Genomic DNA, 19,706 nt, shown 5'->3' on the forward strand with positions numbered 1-19,706 from the left:
GCACAGCATCTATAGACCTTTCTTGTGACAGAAGAGCCTCAGTGCGTATTTACTAGTTGGTTCATGTTGAAGACTGATTCTTTAGACAAGTAGTTCGCAAAACTTTAGCATGCATCAAGATCACCTGAAGGGCTTGTTACAGCAGTTTACAGGGCTCTAAGAAGTGCTGATTCATCTAGTTTAGGATGGTCCCTAGAATTTGTAGTTCTTTTTTTTTTCTTTTTTAAGATTTTATTTATTAATTTGAGAGAGACAGAGAGACAGCATGAGTGGGGGGAGGGACAAAGGGAGAGGGAGAAGCAGGCCCCCGCCGAGCAGGGAGCCTGACGTGGGACTCGATCCCAGGGCCCTGGGATCATGACCTGAGCCAAAGGCAGATGCTTAGCTGACTCAGCAGCCCAGGCGCCCCTAGAGTTTGTAGTTGACAAGTTCCTAGGTAGGTGATGGTCTGGAGGCCACACTTTGAGAACTGCTGTTGACCTTCCTTCAGAATGTTCCTCCTATTCTTTGTCCCTGCCAAGCCTTCATATTTCTGTTGTTTAGAATATATAATGAACTGGTTTCCTTGACTACCATTTAATATTAATATAAGTGTCATTTATTGGGTATCTCTTATGTACTATGAATTGTGGTAAGCACTTCATATATGTTCTATTTAATGCTTAGAATAACCCTATGAAAATTATCGCATTTGACAGATGAGGAGGCTTGGAAATGTTAAATGATTTCTTCAGTGTCAACCAAGCTAAGCAGTCATGGAACTGGGATTCAGACAAATTGGTCTGATTCGAGTTTATGGTTAGTTTTCTCTAAGTCATCCAGTGTTCCCTAAAACAGCAGACAAATTTATCCTATCATTTCTCTGTTCAGGAATGTCTAGTGGCTTCACATAGTCTTGCGTTAAAATTCAAACTGCTTATTAGCAAAGCAATCAGCAGTTATTAAGCCCCTACTAGGTTTTCTATGCTTTTACTTAATCTGTTATACTTTTCACAACAGTTTTGTGAGGCTGGTCTTACTAGTAACTTTAGTAGATGTGGAGAAAATGAGACTTAGAAGGGCTAAGTAGCTTGCTTACAGGAATACAACTAGATAAAGCTTGGGTTTAAATTTAGTTCTAGGAGCACCTGGGTGGCTCAGTTGGTTAAGCGTCTGCCTTCAGCTCAGGTCATGATCCCAGGGTACTGGGATCGAGCCCCACATCGAGCTCCCTGCTCAGCGGGGAGTCTGCTTCTCCTTTCTGCCTGCCACTCTCCCTACTTGTGTGCTCTCTCTCTCTGACAAATAAATGAAATCTTTATAAATAAATAAATAAACTAGTTCTAATTGATTTCCATTCTATATATTTCTACCATACAGTTTTGATTCCTTATATCTGACGTCTAAGACCACAAGGCAACCATTGCATATGGTTATTTACTTGTGGGTCCTTCATTAGCTAGTCCATATTCTTATAATCCTACTTCTTTGTAGGACTGAATTCATCTACTCCCACTGTACCAATTCCTGAACTGTGTGTCTGCTCTTCTCTGGTGGTCTCAACACTGTCTGCTTTTGGAGCTCACAGGGGAATTCCTGTTATCCTCCTGATCCTGAGATTGACCTTACTCTGGGCATTGTGATTTTAGTGAAGTCTATGTGCTTTGGTTCTGTGTCTTGATATTAGGTCTCTTTATGCATAGGAACCAGGTGAGTGCTCTCTGCTGATGCCAAGCCTCCTGGCCAAGGTTTTATAGCAACATATGTGAACTGAGTATAAGGCTGATTTTGACAGAAAGGCTGTGTCATCTGTAATGGTTGGGTGTCTGTTTATAAAGGGAGACTGAGCAAAAAGCCGTATTACAAACAGCAACCTCTTAGTTGACAAAGATGTGACTCAAGAGGAGCTATTTCTCTTTGTCTCCCTCCTCACCCTGTGCCTAGATCCTCCACTATGAGCTGTTGGCCATCCGTGATGCCTGCATCAAACTGGAAAAGGACTACCAGCCTGGGATCACTTATATCGTGGTGCAGAAACGCCATCATACGCGCCTTTTTTGTGCTGACAAGAATGAGCGAGTGAGTGAGAGATTGAGGAAGCCACCCTTATCCTCATCCTATCTCCCTTCTCTTAATATGGAAGAAGCCCTTGAGATAAATCTGGGGATATAGTCCTTGGTTTGTCTGTCCTCCCTAACCCCTTCCCCCAGCTCTTGTACTTCCTCTCCCTCCTCCTAGCTCCCTGGCCTATAGGCCCCCATATAGACCAGCTCCAGAGAAGGGAAAGGGAACAACTACTTATTGAACTTCTCTTATATGTCAGACACTGTACAAGGTGTCTTCCTCACAGCAGCCCTGTGAGGTAGGTACTATTATTACCTCCAGTTTAACCTCAGAAATCTTAAATGACTCACTAAGGTCACACAGCTAATGAATAGTGAAATCAGCACTTAACCACAGGTTTGTGTGACAGTAGAAGCGCATTATTTCAAGATCTGGTACCCTCTGGGAACAGCAACTTCTGCTTTACTTTTGAGATTTTGGTGGAGTCAGAGTAGAATTGAGTTGGGGCCCTACTTAGGGCCAGGCAGATCTTGGGATCTTGTTTGTCTTTGTCTCTATACAGATTGGGAAGAGTGGTAACATCCCAGCTGGGACAACTGTGGACACCAACATCACCCACCCATTTGAGTTCGACTTCTATCTGTGCAGCCATGCAGGCATCCAGGTAGCTGGGCTATGTCCAGGGCTTTCCAATGGGTCAAAGATGAGTTGATTATTCCCACTGCCTTTAAAATATATCAGTTGTCACTGAGGGCATTCAGAAAAGGATTTTTCTCTTAATAAGCCCTTAGCATACTTGAACAGAAGTACATTTTGAACATCTTAGGCAGGATTGCCCATAACAAGGGTGTTTTATGACATAGGTGGCTTTGTGTTTGCCTTTTCGTGGGTGGGTCTTCCAACCCAACCACACTTTCTTTTTTTTTTAAGATTTTATTTATTTGAGAGAGAGTGAAAGAGCACAAGCAGGGGGAGCAGCAGAGGGAGATGGAGAAGAAGCAGGACTCGATCCCAGGACCCTGAGATCATGACCTGAACTGAAGGCAGACGCTTAACTGAGCAACCCAGGCACCCCAAACGACACTTTTTTTTTTTTTTAAGATTTTATTTATTTGCCAGAGAGAGACAGCACAAGCAGGGGGAGTAGCAAGCAGAGGGAGAAGCAGACTCCCCCACTGAGCAGGGAGCCCGATGTGGGACTTGATCCCAGAACCCTGGGATCATGACCCGAGCCGAAGGCAGACGCTTAACCGACTGAGCCACCCAGGCGTCCCCCCAACCACACTCTTAACAGTGATCCTGTTCCTTAGCATTGGCCATCCCTTCTGCCCAGTTTGGGGCCCCCTCATCTTCCTATCTTCCCAGGGCACCAGCCGACCATCCCATTACTATGTCCTTTGGGATGACAACCGTTTCACAGCGGATGAGCTCCAGATCTTGACGTACCAGCTGTGCCACACTTATGTACGATGCACGCGCTCCGTCTCTATCCCAGCACCTGCCTACTATGCCCGCCTGGTGGCTTTCCGGGCACGATACCACCTAGTGGACAAGGAGCATGACAGGTGAGGCCTGGGATCAAGCTGGCTTCCCTTTTGCTTCAGCTTCTGGTACAGATCCTCTCAACTTTCCTTGGGCGGAAGGAAATGAATATTGTACAGTAGGATATCCTTGGGCTCATCTGCCCAAATCTGGGTTGGGACTTTCTCTTAAGTTGGTATGGGAATTGGTACTCTGGATGGGGGAATGAATTAGCAGCAGCTCAGTGCACCAGGAAGGACTTCTTTCATTTTTGCTTTTCAGTGGAGAGGGGAGCCACATATCGGGGCAGAGCAATGGGCGGGACCCCCAGGCCCTGGCCAAAGCCGTGCAGGTTCACCAGGATACTCTGCGCACCATGTACTTCGCTTGAAGGCAGAACGCTGTTACCTCACTGGATAGAAGAAAGCTTTCCAAGCCCCAAGAGCTGTGCCGCCCAAATCCAGAGGAAGCAAGGAGGAGGAGGGAGGGTAGGGAGGAGTTCAGAAGGCCTTGTTTCCTTCTACAAAGGGGGCTTTAAAAGGGTGGGGAACAGGGCCAGTAAGCCAGACCACCAGCCAGAAGTCTCTGATGTCCACCTCATGACCCCCACCCCTCACCCCATCTTGTCACATCTGGCCCTGACCCCACTGGACCAAGAGGGGCAGCACTGGTGCCCACCATACACACAGGTGTCTCATGTGACTTGCAGTGCTAAAGACTCATGCCTGACAGCTTGGTAAGGTCGGCTCTGCAGCCCCACGGACAAAAGCTGGTAGGTTTGGGTTTGATAATTTAGATGGGAGAGTGAGGGGCTTGAGAAAGTGGGTGGGAGGAAGGAAGGATTTTTTAGGAGCCTTAATCAGAAAAGGTCTAGATTTGTTTAAGAGGAAAAACGAAACCAGACCCAGATCAATATTTTAGAATACTAGATGTTTTAATGGGTTGAAAATCCAGTTTGTAGGAAGATTTTTAATGCTAATGATTTTGGTTGCTCCTCCCCCAGCTGCCACCCCCCTTTCCCTTATTCCTTTCTCTCCACCTTTTCTACCCCACCTTACACCTCCTCCCTGACAGACATCCAGCCCCTAGTAAGACTTAAGGCACTATGGCACTTAGCTCTGAAGTGACACGACCCTGTCTTCCTTCCGCCTACTGGTGGGTAACCAGTGCCTTCCCTGTAACGGTAATGCTGCAGAACTGCAACCTTTTGTACCTTTCTTTGGGGGGATGGGGTGGGGGTGGGAGAGGAGGTAGGTGGGGAAGAAATACCCCTAACCCAACAAGCCTCCAGCCAGAGCGCCAGCTATTTTGCATTCAAAGGAATTGACTTCCATATTCATTGAGCTTTTAAAAAAGATCACAACCTCAAGATGGTTAAAGTCCATTGACATTTGCACTTTCAGACATGATGTCTTGGAGCTGCTGAGATGACTGGCCCCTGGCCTTTCCACTTAACGCCTCCTTTTCTCCCTGTCCCCCCAAGCCTCCCCACCTGCCTGGGTCTGGAGTTACTTTCATAGCATTTCTCATTCTTGGCTTCTTTTTTCCCCTGATGGTCAAGTCGCTTATGTTTCAATATTTCTTAACTGGGGTGTCTTATAACAAATGATCTTAAGTCTAAAATAAGAAAAAAGAGCAAAAACTAGATGTTATTTTTATACCATAACTTGAGTCTATTGCCAAAATCTGGAAATCCCTCCCATGCCCACTAAGTTTACATCCCAGAAACATTGAGCCATCAGAAGGAACTATGTACCGGACTTGTTCTTTGGCCTGGCTCGGTAGAGGGTGGTTATCTCCTCACGGTGGAGCTCAGGCTCCATCCTTCCCCTGTGCAGATAATATCTTTTTCTTGCTATAGGCTCCCTCCTCTGCACTGCCCTGCACTCTTTCCTGCAAGTGCATCCTCCCTTTCTCTGGACTGTCCTCTGACACTTTGGCTCATCCCAGATTCCAGTGTGTCCTGTGGACAGGCTGGGGGATTTTGCTGCTCCCTATTGCTTCTGTTTACACAAATGAATTTTTCCCAGTTTCCCACTAGGGCATGTGAGTGGGTGGCATGGGCCTTTGTTTTGTTTTGTTTTTTGTCTCCCGAGATAAAGATGGGGTTTGGCTGTCTTGCAGAACTGGAAAAGTAGGGGGTTTCTAGCTTGGTGCCTGCTGGCCTTGAGGCAAGGCCCCCTCTTTCCTTAACTGTTCATTTTTTTCCTATCCCACTGCTTGGGATGAGGAGTTGCAGCTTCCGTGTGGATGTTCCTCTTTTTGAGGAGCCTGGGCTTGGGTTTGCCCCAATCTGGTGATGAAGCCATGACACTTTAGACCTAGCTCAGGCTTGGAGGCCGGTCTGAATCCTGGCCTGTGTGCTTAGAGCTACCATTTCCCCTCCCCAGCAGCCCTTGTACAGACCCAGATTTGCTATGCAAAACAGTCTATCCCAGGTTCTGTTCTGGTTGGCTACTTTGTTCAGCGACTTCACAAAACATAGCACAAACATTGATTATGGAGAAGGCATCAGGACTGTTGAGTAACTCCTCCTCTACTTCTTTCCTACTGGCTATAGCATGGGATGCCCCATGGGTACAGCCCAGCTGAAGAACGGAATGGAGGGCTCTGGGAGGAGGCAGCTCACTGGAGAGCCTACATTCCTTACACAAGTGCCTAAAGAGAGTGATGCCAACACTCCATCTGCCCTGTCCATCGCCTTCATATACTGTCTACTTCGTGTTCAGTCACCCTTTGGGGAGGGGAGCTCTCTTGGGACAACGGGCTCTGCATGTTCTCTTCTTGGGTGCATTTAGGGGCTGGGATCAGGGCACTGTTCCTGGAGGGTCCAGTCATTCACCAGCATTTGCAAATATCCATAGGGAGCTGGTGGTAGCCACCTACTCTCAGCAACAAGTTTATGTTCTCTCCTTTTTCTCTCTTTGCCTCACTCTCTCCATTTGGGTTTTGAGCTGGGGCCTGAAATGCATTTTTTAGCTCTTTGGCATTGTACATGCCATTCAAGAAATAAAAAGCAAGAGAAGCGGTTTGGGCAATGGCAAGAAAATGACTTCTTGCTCTGACTTTTTTTTTTTTTTAATCTTTGAGACTTGAAAAATACCCTTGACCTTGAGGATTATTCTTATTTGAAAGATGGTGCATGTAGATTGAGAAGTGGTATTCGCAACAAGCTTTGGCTTTCTTGGATTTGATTTAAGTGGTGCTTCTTACTTGTGCTCTGAGGAAGTGTTGGGGGGATCCCAGCCTCATCCTCTTGGACAGGTCTCTTGCTCCCTTCATTCTATTCTCTTGCCTTTCTTTTCTACTTCTCTCTTTCCCTGGCTCCTTTTCCTTTTTTCTTTCACTAAGCTTGTTTGCTGGCCTGCCTGCCTATGTGATGATGAATTCTCTGCATGGCTTCGATAATCCCACTGTTAGCTAGCAAGGTCAGGCTTAGCTCCTTGGCTGCAGAAGACCAAGAATCTGTTCCCCAAGCCTGGTGATGTTCTCTCTGGGCTGGACTGCCATCAACGTTACACAAGGACAGAGCAGCAGGGCTGCCTACCTGGCATGAAATCAGGAGGGCTTCTGACAACTTGCACACCTGTCCACTCCTTGGAGTTGTTTTTTCTCATTGCTTTTTCTAGATCTGGTTCCATTTCTCTACCTGCCTCCCTTTTCTGAGGCTGTTCTAGGGTCGAGCTACTTGGTTTCCAGGGTTGGAGGGTTAGGGGATGGACTTGGGGGAAGAAGAGAGTGATGGGAAGAGAATGGAGAGAATTTGGATAAAAGATGGGAAAGAGCACTGTTCATTGATCATTTTTCCAGTCCAGTCTGACCCATTGGGGGTTGAGGTGCTACTGTTGAACTTGGGATAAACCTGGGGCTATTGTTGATGGGAACTTAGGTTTAGAATAATGTTGACAAGGAAGATACCTAAAAGCATGAAACCTCCCTTAAAAGCTCCTGGTTCCCACCTACTAGATAGCTCCACTGCAGCCTCCTCTTTGGCTAAGCAACAATGTTCTTGGATGGTTGTTTTTTTTTGTTTTGTTTTGTTTTGGTTTTTTTTTGGGGGGGGGGTCCTAGAATTCAGTAAATGAGGCTAGCACTCAGGATGGGCGGCCAAGGGGACATTTTGAATTCTTAGCTGGCCCATGGGGTATCTATCTGCAAGGCTGGTGGGTAGTGTTTTAGACCTGGCATCATGTTTAACAAAGAATGGAAGTTCCTTCCCCTTCAGGGTGGAAAGTTATCTCAAACTAGCCAAAATGCAGTTTTGGAAACTACATTGGGGGAAGTTATTTTTTATATTTACTGGGCCTAGGCCAATCCAGGATGGTAGCTGGGATGCCTTCCTTCTTAAAGTCTGATCATGGCAGGGATATGCAGGGCACTCTTTCCTATTTAGCCTTCTAAGCAGATTGGGGAGAAGGGATTCTCTGGTTTTCTCTTTTCCCCCCTTTTATTAGGACTTGCCTTCTCCCTAGGTAGGGAGAGAGGCTAGGTTGGTGCTCTCCCCTTACTCTATTCCTACTGACTTAGAACCTCTGGCTGCTGTTTGGGAGCCTAAGAATGGGAGTGGAGGGAATGGGCTCAAAACAAAACAGAATAAGGTGGGGAAGGCAGATTTCCTTCTTTAAAAAGCAAAATAGGAAACTCTCCAAGGATTGTGCAAGTAAAGACAATGTGTCAAATGCACTGAGTCCCCTGGTGTAAGCAATAAGGAAAAATGAAATGACTTTCCTGTGCACACAGTCCAACCTGATTGGTGTGTGATGTTGCACTTAGCAGCCATCTGGTGGGCATGTGTGACTACTCTGGGTTTCACTTTAGTTTCTAAACTTTTTATCCCTCTCAAGTCCAGCATGGATGGGGAAGTGTCCCTGGAGCCCCACAGCTGTGTACTTGTTTGCATTTGTTTCCCTTTGAGACTTGTGTTTGTGTCCTGCTTTGAGCTGTACCTTGTCCAGTCCATTGTAAAATTATCCCAGCAGCTGTAATGTACAGTTCCTTCTAAAGCAAGCAACAGCAGCAGCACAATTCTGTGTTTTATAAAGACAACAGTGGCTTCTATTTCTAAAGTGCGGTCTCTCTCTCTCTTTTCCCCCACTCCCATTAGCAAAGAAAACTGTTGGGATTAATTATATCTCTGATATATTTTAGGTTAGAGTATTAGATTGTTATAACAGCAGAACTATCACCTCTATAGGAAAGTGGATAAAAAACCACCAGAGTGTTGAAGCTACAGATTATATGTAACCATACTTCACAAGGCCTCCATTTATCCTTCATTCAACAAACCATACAAAGCACTGTGTCCAGCAGTATTGTTGGGGGAGAAAGGAAGCACAATTCAGAAAGGAGGAAAACTGTGTCTCTCTCCTTAAGGAGCTTAAAGTTTGGTGGGGGATATGAGTGGCCAAATGGTTCCCTAGCCAAATGATGAGGGACTGAAACAAGGCTATAAAGCTATAGCAGTGAAGATAGGAAAGTGAAGATTTTTGAGAGACACTCAGAAGATAGTACTCAACAGATGATGGAAGGGAGAGAGAGGAGTAGAGGCTAATAATGCTCAGGCTCCTACTTGAGCAATGAGTATATTGGGACATTCTTCTAACCAAGGCTGGGGGAGAAGGGAGACGATAGAAGAAAGGTGGTGAATTTTGTGAAGACAGCCTTGTATAGACTGAGTGTGGAGGTTCCCATGAGGCAACAAGTTTAAGGTTTCCAGTAAACACTTATATTTTGGTGCTCAGGGAAGACTGCAAAACTGCAATTGTAGATAATGGGATTCATACTCCTATAGATGGTAGGTAAAGCCATAGGAATGAACAAGATGGCTGAGAAAAAGAGTAGAGCAAGAAAACATAGGGTCCCACTCCAGGAAACACAATTTAAAGGATGAGAGGAAGCTGAACCTAAGAAGACTGTTAAATCACTAGTAGATACCTTGTATATTTTTTACTTAATGAAGTGGGAGAAAAGTCAGGAGAATGGAATAGGATCCAAGAAGGGCGTAATTAACAAGATGAACTGCTCCCTTGAGGAGGTATTTTTTTCTTCTCAGTTTACCATCCTCCACCCCATCTTCTTTGGCATCTGGTAACTATATGGTCATTCTCCAGTATTTCTTGAAAATGAGCATTGAAAAAACCTAATTTAAATAAGGCTAAGACTAGGATTTCCAAGTTGTTCACCACAACCACCACCTCCACCTCCAGCTTCCTCCTGTCCTCAGGAGATACTTGTAAAAGAATAAAATAAACAAACCTACTAATTTTGTTCCTAACCAGTGTCCTAGATGGTGTTCCAGTGCACTTGGTAGCACTTAGCAGCTGGCTTTATTTTCATGACTTGTTTTCCCCAGAGCCTGTGAACTCCTATGAGCAGAAACTACATTCTGTTCATTTTTTGTCATCTCAGGGCTGTAGCTTATATCAGGGGATCAATATTTGTGAATAGACTTGAAATTATCTAGAAATTGTGGTTCATGAATACAGAGGGGGAGTCAAGAAGTGATACTGAGTGCACAGGATGGACTCAGCATTCCTGACTCTTCAGGTAAGTAGAAACTTAACCAAATTACCATCATCTTTTCTTACTCTCACCAAAACTTGGAGGTTCTATGGTTTTGTACCTTAAGCTGATGGTACAGTTGTCAAGCATGCAAGTTCTGGCATTCCTCCCTGGTATTGCTAGAGCACTGTTATTTCTGTGTACTGGGGGAAGATGGCTCAGAGATGGATTCTGGCCCGGGGCCCAGTAAGAAATTTTCAGTGGCAGCTAGTGTGTACATAAATGGGCCTAGCATTCCTCTGGAGGCCCAGTGTTGTGACTTTCAAATTGCAGAGCTAACCTGTGTCTCCCACCTGTCAGATTCCCTTGGAAGCAAGCTAGCCGTACCCAGCTCCTTTTCAGCAGCAAGGGTTAGTTAGGTTGATCAAACTTGAGCAAATTGGAACATGGAGGAGATTTTTCCCACTTGAAATAAAACTTAAATAAATCTATAACCCTTAATGAAGCAGAAATAAAGTATTTAGCAGAGTAAGTGGGAGGATGATCATTATGACACATCTTGCCATAAATTTCAGTTTTAGAAATGATTGATGTTCAGAAGGTTTCAGAATTTGGCTGTTGGTTGCTACTCAAGAGAAAAAGATAGTGGGCTCCCACTATCCTGATTTGTCTGGTCCTGGAGCTCAAGGTTTTGAGTCAAGGCTTGTCCTAACACCCCTCCCTGGCCATTCCTCTTCAGTTTTGGTTGAGCAGCCTTTCCTTTGCCCTGTCAATTGGCAACATAGCCCGTAGCACATTCTTGTCTAGGAAGTGCCTTGGAGCAAAGTGAGGCTGGGTATTTGTTGGTATCTTTTGGCTTAGCAAACCCCAGAATCTCATGGCAATTAGGGTTTGGTGGCTAAATGAAAGGGTTATAGTGCAAAGAGAAGACTATTTCAAGTTCTGAGCCTGGGCCATCCCTAGACTGCCATCTGTACTGCTTGAATGGAAAGTAGCATTGAATTGTAGCAAATAGCTCTCCCTATTTGTTTCTAGCTTTCAAGCCCGTTTATTCCCCTGGCTACAGGCTGAGGAAACCTGGCAAGCTTAGAAGTTACAGAGCATGACAGAAGCAATCCTTTAAACTGGAAAAGTGGACTTTCTGGGGATGAGGTACATTTAAAAGTTCTCCACTTAAGCACCACAACCTCCTTCCCCAGGATATCCTATCAAGGTTTTTAGACCACCGTGGTTTACCTTGTAGTAATACACTGTCTTTTTGTTCTAGACTGCAGGAGCTTCAGCACTATCCACTTGGCAGTCTTTTTTGGACAAAGAAGTCTTGAGGGATCTTTCTAGGGAGCCCTCCATTCCTCTTCCCCACCTTCTGAAGGCAAGGAACTTTCTCTTAAAAGAGACAGTGGGAGTTCCTAGCCATGTTTTTGGAAAAGGCCAATGGCTTGTTAAGGGAAGTAATCTGAAAAGGAGCAGCAGCTTTGGATACTTGGAAGTATATGAGTAGGTGTTTTGTACAGTCTCTGTTATCTTATTTAATTGCATCTTCACAGCATTCATGTGAAGTAGTTTATCTGTTCCTTTCAATTGCACATAACAAACCACCAATTAAATTGGCTTAAATAAGAAACCTGTAACATGACAAAGAAGTCTTGATTTAGTATGGCTCCAAGGTTGGTTAATTCAGTGGCTCAGTGATAATACCAACAAAGCAGGTTCTTGCAGTGACTTTCCTCTGCTATTCTTTGTTGGTTTATCCTCATGCTAGTTTGCCTCAGGGTCCCAAGGTGGCTACTGCAAGTCCAGGAAGGAAATGCTGACAGAATAATGTGTAACAGAAAAGGGACTAATTTTTCCTTACATTTCATTTTAAAGTAAGGAAATCCTTGGAAGCCCCAACAGATCTGGCCTCCTATCTTATTCACTAAAAATGGGTCATCTTCTCACTCCTGTCATTGCCAGAGCAAATGAGATCATTCATCATGAGTGGCTTAGATTAATTAGGAGTTACCCTCTGAGCAGTTACCGTGCTTCATCAGTCTGTGGATTAGAAAGACAAGTCTGGTCTGCTAGGCAAGAAAGAAGGGGATTAGGGCTCCTGGGTAGGTATCCAGCAGTGTCTTCTCTACTTGGGTACTCTGGCTTTTAGAGATGAGGAATGTAAGGTTCAGAGTGACTTTGGAATCACATACATTAGCAGAGAGCCTTCAGTCTCAGCTTTGTCCCTAAGGCCAGTATGTTTTATAATGTGTTCTCCTACAGTATAAAATAACTTGCTGCTATGTAAAAACTGATGGTCTGGGAGAAGAAATTTAAATTCGAGTCAAATTGAGTAACTTCAACCCCCATGTAAGAGAGGATTCTATCCAGTTGCTCTCATCATCCAGTGGTGATGTTTATCTAACACAGGAAGCCTAGGAATGCAGCTTTCGGAGGGCACTGGTTTCCTTGTCCCTCAGATGTCTGTACTATTTTATAGTTCTCCCTTCTGAGAGCAACCAGTGCCAGAAGGGATGAGGGCAGAGTTTTAGCCTGCTTCCTGAGCCCCATTCTTGAAGCCCACTCATTCATCCATCCATCCCATAAATCATGGAATGTTGCTATGTGCCAGGCACTGGCACTGTTCTAGGCAGTGGGGCTATGGCAGTTAAGATACACAAAGACCCTGCTCAATGGCCTTAAGAGCCAACTTGTTTGGGAATGAGGTTATCCAAAAATAGGGTGTGCATGTGGTCGGGGGAGAGCCTCATACAATTTGCTTTTGGCAGAATCATTAGACCTTTTGCCTTCCTACTTCTTGATATTATACTTAATGTACTTTTCACATAGGCTCACTCTAAAGAGGTGGTAGGGTCCCTGAATAGCAGAAGTAGATGGGATACTAAATCAAACTGAATTAGGAGGTCCAAATCCTGCTTAATCAAGGTCAACAAAGAAGACAGTGGCCTACCTCAAGGGTTCATTACCCATCACCATGTCTATTCTGGGAGAGGATAAGCCTGTAATCACTCAGGGAATCAGTTCCAGAATGGGGGGTTGAGGGTGTGATAGACCCTTGCACAAGAGTTGGTATTTACCCTGTGGGGATGATGCTACTGACTTGCATTCTGTATAGTCAGGTATTGAAAATAACTTTTAGGATACAGTGTTTCATCTGGTGACATTTAATTTGATACTTTGAAACTGAAATTCTGTAAAAGGGTTAAGGGTGGGAAGTAGTGAGGCCGAATTGAAGTCAGATGAGGGTTTGAATCCCATCCATTTATAAAATGTTCACTTTAAGGTAGGTGCATCTAATAAGTGCTTTAAAATGTTAATGATAGTAAACTTTATTCACTAACATTTAGTTAGGGAGGGTTTGTTCTGGTTTATGTGCATTCCTTAACCTCACAACAATTGTGTAAGGTAGGTTAGTCTCTCCATTTCTCAATTAAGAGGCTCAAGCGACTGATCCAAAGTCCCACAGTGATTGGGAGGAACTGAAGACAGGATACTTTTGTTCTATATCCCAAACTTTAAAAAACAAAATACTTTGATTTTTTAAAAGTCTAAATGACATTATTGATGTTTAGGGACATAGGTAAAAATCATGAATCTTCAGTCAAGGCAACATATTAAGGACCTACTATTTCCTAGTGAGTGTGCTGGCCACGGTAAGCTTATAAAGCTTACAAGCTAGTCCAGGAGGGGGCACACAAACTAGTTAAGTAAAACAAATTACAGATTGGGAGGATTATTAGGGAAATGCTGTAATAGAAAAACGGGCCTCCACGGTAGATCAGTGGTCCGGGAAAAGACCTCTCTGAAATAAGTCAGGTTGAGAGAGAAAAAGAAGCGGCGGGCAGGGGAGGGAAGAAGACAACGTGAGGGTGGAGGGAAAGGAGAGGCTCTGTTCCTGGCCAAGAGAACCAAAAGCAGAGGGGCGCCGAGTCGGAAAGGGATGCGTTTTGCCCATAGTGGGAATCAGAAGCAGACCAGTATAGCTGTAGCATAGTGGTGAGGGAAAGTCTTGCTTGAGGAGAAAGGAAGTGTCCGTTTACTCGGTGCGTTTTGGTCCTGGAAGAGTTTGACCTCAGTGTGACAAGACGCTATTAAAGCGTTTTAAACGAGGAAATTATCCGATGTGATGTTTGTGTAATGTCTTGTTTCTCAATACTCTTTTCCCAAGCTAAATTGTACATACCCCCGCCTCCCTCCCTCCACGGTCGTCAAAGCAACAGACTCGGAATGATCAATTGTGGTGGTCACTTGACCGCTTACTGAGGAGGAGGCGCGAGGTGCCGCCCAAGCTGGGCGGGGCGGGAGGGCTCCGTAAGGAGGGCGGCTTTGCCCTAGACGTGTTCGGCCCCGGTCGCTCCGCTGCGGGTCGGGGCCCTGCACCACAGACCGGCCACGCTCCAGGTAGGCTCCTCCCCAGGTAAGCTACACCACCCTCTGCGACGTCGCCTCCGGCAGGCACCGCCCCACGCTGGGGTGGTGCTATGAGTCCAGCTCCTCCGAGTTGTCTCCGGCAGGCACGGCCCTGCAGAAGACCGTGGGAGGGCCCGCCCGCCGCGCGTGCCCCAAGCTCCGCCCAGGCTCGGCCCCCGCTCCCCGACACCTCCCCCGCGTCCTCCGCGCCGGCCGCGCCCGCACCGACGTCGCGCCCGCACGGCTTGGGGCGGAGAGGCGAGGCTTGGACGTCGGGCGAGCCCGGGCAGCGGAACTGACGCCAGCGGGTTTCCGGGGGCGGCCCCCGGGGAGGTCGGCGGCGGCGCCGCAGTCGTGGAGGGGAGGTGGGAGCGTAAGCGGCCGCGGGCGACGCAAGTTCCGCACGGGGCACTCCTTTTCTCGTCTCACGCTTCTCCTTCCTCTCGCATAGTCGCGTGCTGCCTCCCCACGGCGGCTCTTCCCGACAAGAGCTTTCGGAGTGCGGTTGCTGAGGAGAAGCCATCGCCAGCTCGTCTTAGGGCCGAGTGAGGGTGCCTGTCGCACCGCGTCGCCCCCTGCGCTGCCTCCTTGCCCCCAGTGGTGGGCGCCCTTCTCGTTCGAAGCACTCCCCCCAGCTCCATGAATGGAAATCGGCTCCGCAGGTGAGCAAGTCCGAGCGGCTGGCCCAGTGGGCGGGGGTTATCCCCAGAGCATCGTCGCTCCCTCCCAACCCAGGTGCGCGTGGTGAGCGCGGTCCGGGCGGCTTCTCCTCCCGTCCCCCGCCCGGCCCCTCCTCCGCCTCCCCGCAGACCCGCCGCAGTTCCCCGGGGCCACTGAGTAGGCGAAACTGTGGGGAGGGGACACTGCTTAAAGGATTGAAGTTTGGGGTTCTCCAGGCGATATTACTCTTTTTTTTCTCGAGTCTAGAAGGGTTTGTCGTCGCTTTTGTTATTCCGATTGAAGGTGTAACGGTGTGCGCTTCCTTTAACCGGGTTGTGTGTCCCAAGGAGGCACTGGGCGGTCGGCTCTCTCACCTCTTAGGGTAGTTGTGAAGCTACATGGAGATAACGGTGGGAATTAAGTTTTAAATAGGTGTAAGCACAACGTCAAATGCAAGATGGCATTTCCTCCATCCCCGAGTTCTCTTCTGATGTTTGTGGCAGCATGGTATGTAGTTCCCGAGGATTTCGGAAATGTCATATTGGCCCGGATTACCGCTTACGTGAGGAGGTGGATCTTAAAATTGCTGACAATATTTTTTTTCATTCCCTATTCCCTAGAGAAGCGGTTATCATATTCCTGGAAATTTGGAATTTAAAAAAACTGCTTTCTCTCCTTAGGAAAACGGCAGTCTTGAGAAAAATCGCAACATGGGCAGTACTTACCTTGAAAAAGAAAAAGCACTCTTTATGATTCTGAAGTAATTAATTGAGAGATATGAAGTAGGTGTTACATAATGGTTTGCTTTCCAAAAGATCATACTTAATATGTTAAATTTCATAGTATGTTTTATCCAGACAGTAACACATTTATAAGTTAATTTTCAAAACATTGAGGTGGGGGGTGTCTTGTTACTGATGGGATCACAAGTTCCTGAATTTCACATCTCGTTTTGCCAGTTTGGGAGGTATTTGAATATGAGAGAAACTTAAATAATAAAAGAAACCAGTGACCTAATGATAATAAAGGATCTGTTAATTAGGTTAAGACGTATAATTGTCAATAGATGCGAACAGCACAAATTTGTAGAGATGGGACGGGGAGAGGGGATTATTGCAAGTTTTATTATATGAAATTTTCTCTAATCCTTTTCTCTCATTTCTCTTTTGCATGCTTCATTTTTTGTCATCATCATATTTTCTTAAAAAGAGATACTTTGTCTGTAGATTGTGAAGAGTTTTATACTTTCATTTGTTTATCATTGATTTGTATATTTCTGAAACTGTGCCTGGCTTTGTTTTTTAATTTTGTATCATATTGTTTAGTGAATATAATGATCTAGGGCTATGGGTGACTTTTACATAACTGTCCTCTTGTCAAGCCTGGAAAACAAAGCATGAAAGTTAAATACTTTATTAATCACCCTGAGTTTTAAAGATAGTTTTTGTTTTTGTTTTTTAGTTTTTTCCTCTTTTGGGTTTTTCATATGAAATTATGCCCCAATGTATGGACAACATCTTAGAAAATACTTCTGAAGTCCAATCACCTAGCCAACTGGTCCAGCTAGCCAAGTATGATTCAGTAAATGCTCCTGTGAATTCTTGAGCTATAGATAAGTTTTACATCTTCTTTTTGCATATGCCATTACTGAAATATATACCCGTTTAACTATCTTCACATCTGAGGAGGTAGAATTAGATAATATCAGCCATATGCTTGACCATCTTGAAACTCAAAGTTTGCTCTTCATTGCAGTTACATACATGATTAACTGTAGTCTAATAATGAAGATGAAGTATTATATGGCTCAGAATTGTCATCATCAAAAACAAAATTTTCATTCTTCCTGAGACTTATGTAATTGTTATGCTGCATTGTGAAATTGAAAGCATAGTTGGGCAAAACATGCAACTGAGTTTTAAATCAAGTATTTGACAGGTACCGGGGTGCCCGCCTGGCTTAGTTGGTGGAGCATGAGACTCTTGATCTCAGGGTTGTGAGTTCGAGCCGCACATTGGATGTGGAGATTACTTAAAAATAAAACTAAAAAAAAAAAAAAAAGAATTTGACAGGTACATATTTTGGTTTAAAATGTTTTAGACATCTGCGTGCCTTGTTGGCTCAGTTGGTAGAGCACGTGACACTTGATCTCATTTGTGAGTTTGAGCCCCACCTTGGGTGTAGAGATTACTTAAAAACACTTTTTTAGACATAAATGTTCTCTGGTAGTTTGTTGAGTAAATGTTGGATCTTTGCTCCAATTTTGTTCTAAGGGTTTTTTGTGTGTGTGTGGAGATTCTTAGATATTACCTTCTGATAGGATGTTTTAAATTCTAGTTGTTGAGAAGATACATAGAAAACTTAAATTACATTGGAGGACTTGGACTTAGGGTACAAATGCTATATAATTGTTTCTTGGTGAATCATTCCTCACTAAAAGTATTTGTCCTCCTTTTTTGCATGTAATATTTTAAGTTATTTTTTAGGGTGTCCTGTACATTGTTCTGATTTAGAACTTTGTGAACTTTGATTTAACCAGAGAAGCTGGCACAGTTGGTTTTTAAATATAACAATAGTTTTGTTTCTGTGCCTGTGACTCCTTGGCTAGAGGAACTTCTGATGAAACCCTGTTTTTTAGAGTTTAGTTACATTTGGACTAAAAGTATATGTTTTAATTCTAAGTAAGTGTCAATAGAAGCAGCAGAAATGTTCATTGAGATATCGGTTCTCCTGAGTAGCAGTGTTTTAGAACCTTACTACTCTAGTCTGTATGTTTAGGTGATGTCAGACTATTGTTTAGGGCAGAAGGAATTGTACTCACCTACCAATGGAAGAAAAACGTTTACTGTTACTTTAAATTAATGATATGCAAAGTGATTTGATATGTTTGGTAGTTGTCTTATACAGTGTTGCAGGAGTGAATAGACCATGTTTCTTAGTGATACTTTTAAGTTCATGTTTGGATCTGCAAAGTGATTTTAAGGCTCTGCATTTCTTTACTAATAAAAATCTAGGGTCTCCTGGGTAGCTCAGTCCATTGTCTTAAGTCTTTCCCAGCTCAGTCTTGGTCTTAGGGTCATGAGTTAAAGCCCCACGTTGGGCTCCACACGTGGAGCCTACTTAAAAATAATAATAAAATAATTTAGAAAAATCATTTGAGAACAAGTTCCAAAGGAACAGAAGTTGCATATATGGAAACTAAGTTTGAATGAGATGAATAAAAGTTGTGGATTCAAAATACTAAAATATATAATGCCATTAGGTTCTCAGTTTAATACTTAAAATAATCTTTTTTAATCACTGTGGGATATGTTTTCTCATTTGTAGATTTTTGTCTTGAAGAAAAATTGTCAAAATGCTGCTCTGTCTGGAGGGCATGAATTTTGAACATGCAAAAGGTTTTTCTACTTGGTTGCCACTTAAATTTAAGTTTGTGCTGTTCTTGAGTGGCCACCATAACTTTTTCCTACTATTTGCTGCTCTTGACTGGCAGTGGGACTTAACAAAAATATGCAAGATTATTTTGATTTTTGTTTTAGAATTGAATTTCTCTTACAGTGATGGATTTTTTTTCCCCTGAGGGAAAATTGAAAAGGAGGCAAGAAACAACTTTGTTCTTTTAAACAAAGACTTAAAGGAGAAAAAGAACATATAAGTAACCCTCAAACGTAATTTGCTTAATGTGATGAAAACTTTTAAACATTATCCATGATTCCATCACCCTGATCACTCTTTAAATTTCTTTTTTTTTTTTTAAAGATTTTATTTATGTATTTGACAGAGAGAGAGACAGCGCGTGCGAGAGAGTAGGGGGAGTGGGAGAGGGAGAAGCAGGCTTCTGCCGAGCATGGAGCCCGATGCGGGGCTCGATCCCAGGACCCTGGGATCATGACCTGAGCCAAAGGCAGCCGCTTAACCGACTGAGCCACCCAGGCGCCCCACTCTTTAAATTTCTAAGCCAAATTTCAAACTAGTAAATCTCTATTCAAAAGAGGAAAAAAAAATTAAGGAATTAAGTAATTTAGGAAAGCTGCTAGAATGAATGAAATCATTTCAAGATGCTACTCCCTTTTGCTCTTTTGGAAAATTTTATGTACCAAGTTGTGAATTTAAATTTAGTTTATATTCAATAATGTTTTCCAGTGGGGACATTGTGTTCGTTTGGTTCTATAAGCCTGGCCTGATAGCATGCAGAGAGGCCTGGGGCCCTGTAAAGGGGACATTTCCTGGAAAAGATCTCTGTTGTATATGGAAAAACCGTAGTTCAGAATAGAATTCTTGCTGAACTGTCATAAAACTATTGTATTCTAGTTGAAGACTGTGTTTCTTCATATTATAGCCATCTTTTTTCACATAGGTTCTTATAGTCTTAAAATATTTGAGGATCTATCTGAAAGATAAAGTAATTAACTATTTTGTTAATCTAACGAAACATTTTCTCTAATAATACTTAAAACTAAGATCAAAAGGGCGCCTGGGTGGCTCAGTCGTTAAGCGGCTGCCTTCAGCTCAGGTCATGATCCCAGGGTCCTGGGATTGAGCCCCTCATCGGGCTCCCTGCTCCGCGGGAAGCCTGC

General features: G+C 44.3%; 2 protein-coding genes across 4 annotated transcripts in view; both read left to right on the plus strand.

The window, feature by feature from the left end:
- The window catches only part of LOC110575417 (protein argonaute-1), a 32,592-nt gene extending 27,402 nt beyond the window's left edge, over positions 1-5,190 (plus strand). For 2 of the 3 annotated variants that reach the window (XM_044914477.1, XM_044914478.1), the window contains 4 exons: positions 1,924-2,058; positions 2,606-2,707; positions 3,409-3,608; positions 3,847-5,190. In XM_044914477.1, coding sequence (XP_044770412.1) covers positions 1,924-2,058; positions 2,606-2,707; positions 3,409-3,608; positions 3,847-3,955 — 546 coding nt within the window. In that variant the 3' untranslated portion in view covers positions 3,956-5,190. The remainder of the gene's footprint in view (positions 1-1,923; positions 2,059-2,605; positions 2,708-3,408; positions 3,609-3,846) is intronic. The other variant, XM_044914479.1, reaches the window with a different exon arrangement.
- Positions 5,191-14,799: 9,609 nt separating this feature from the next.
- The window catches only part of LOC110574889 (protein argonaute-3), a 124,099-nt gene continuing 119,192 nt past the window's right edge, over positions 14,800-19,706 (plus strand). Inside the window, exon 1 of the mRNA XM_021683695.2 lies at positions 14,800-15,131. Coding sequence (XP_021539370.1) covers positions 15,113-15,131 — 19 coding nt within the window. The 5' untranslated portion in view covers positions 14,800-15,112. The remainder of the gene's footprint in view (positions 15,132-19,706) is intronic.

This window comes from Neomonachus schauinslandi, chromosome 4 (assembly GCF_002201575.2).
Source record: "Neomonachus schauinslandi chromosome 4, ASM220157v2, whole genome shotgun sequence".
Lineage (NCBI taxonomy): Eukaryota > Metazoa > Chordata > Mammalia > Carnivora > Phocidae > Neomonachus > Neomonachus schauinslandi.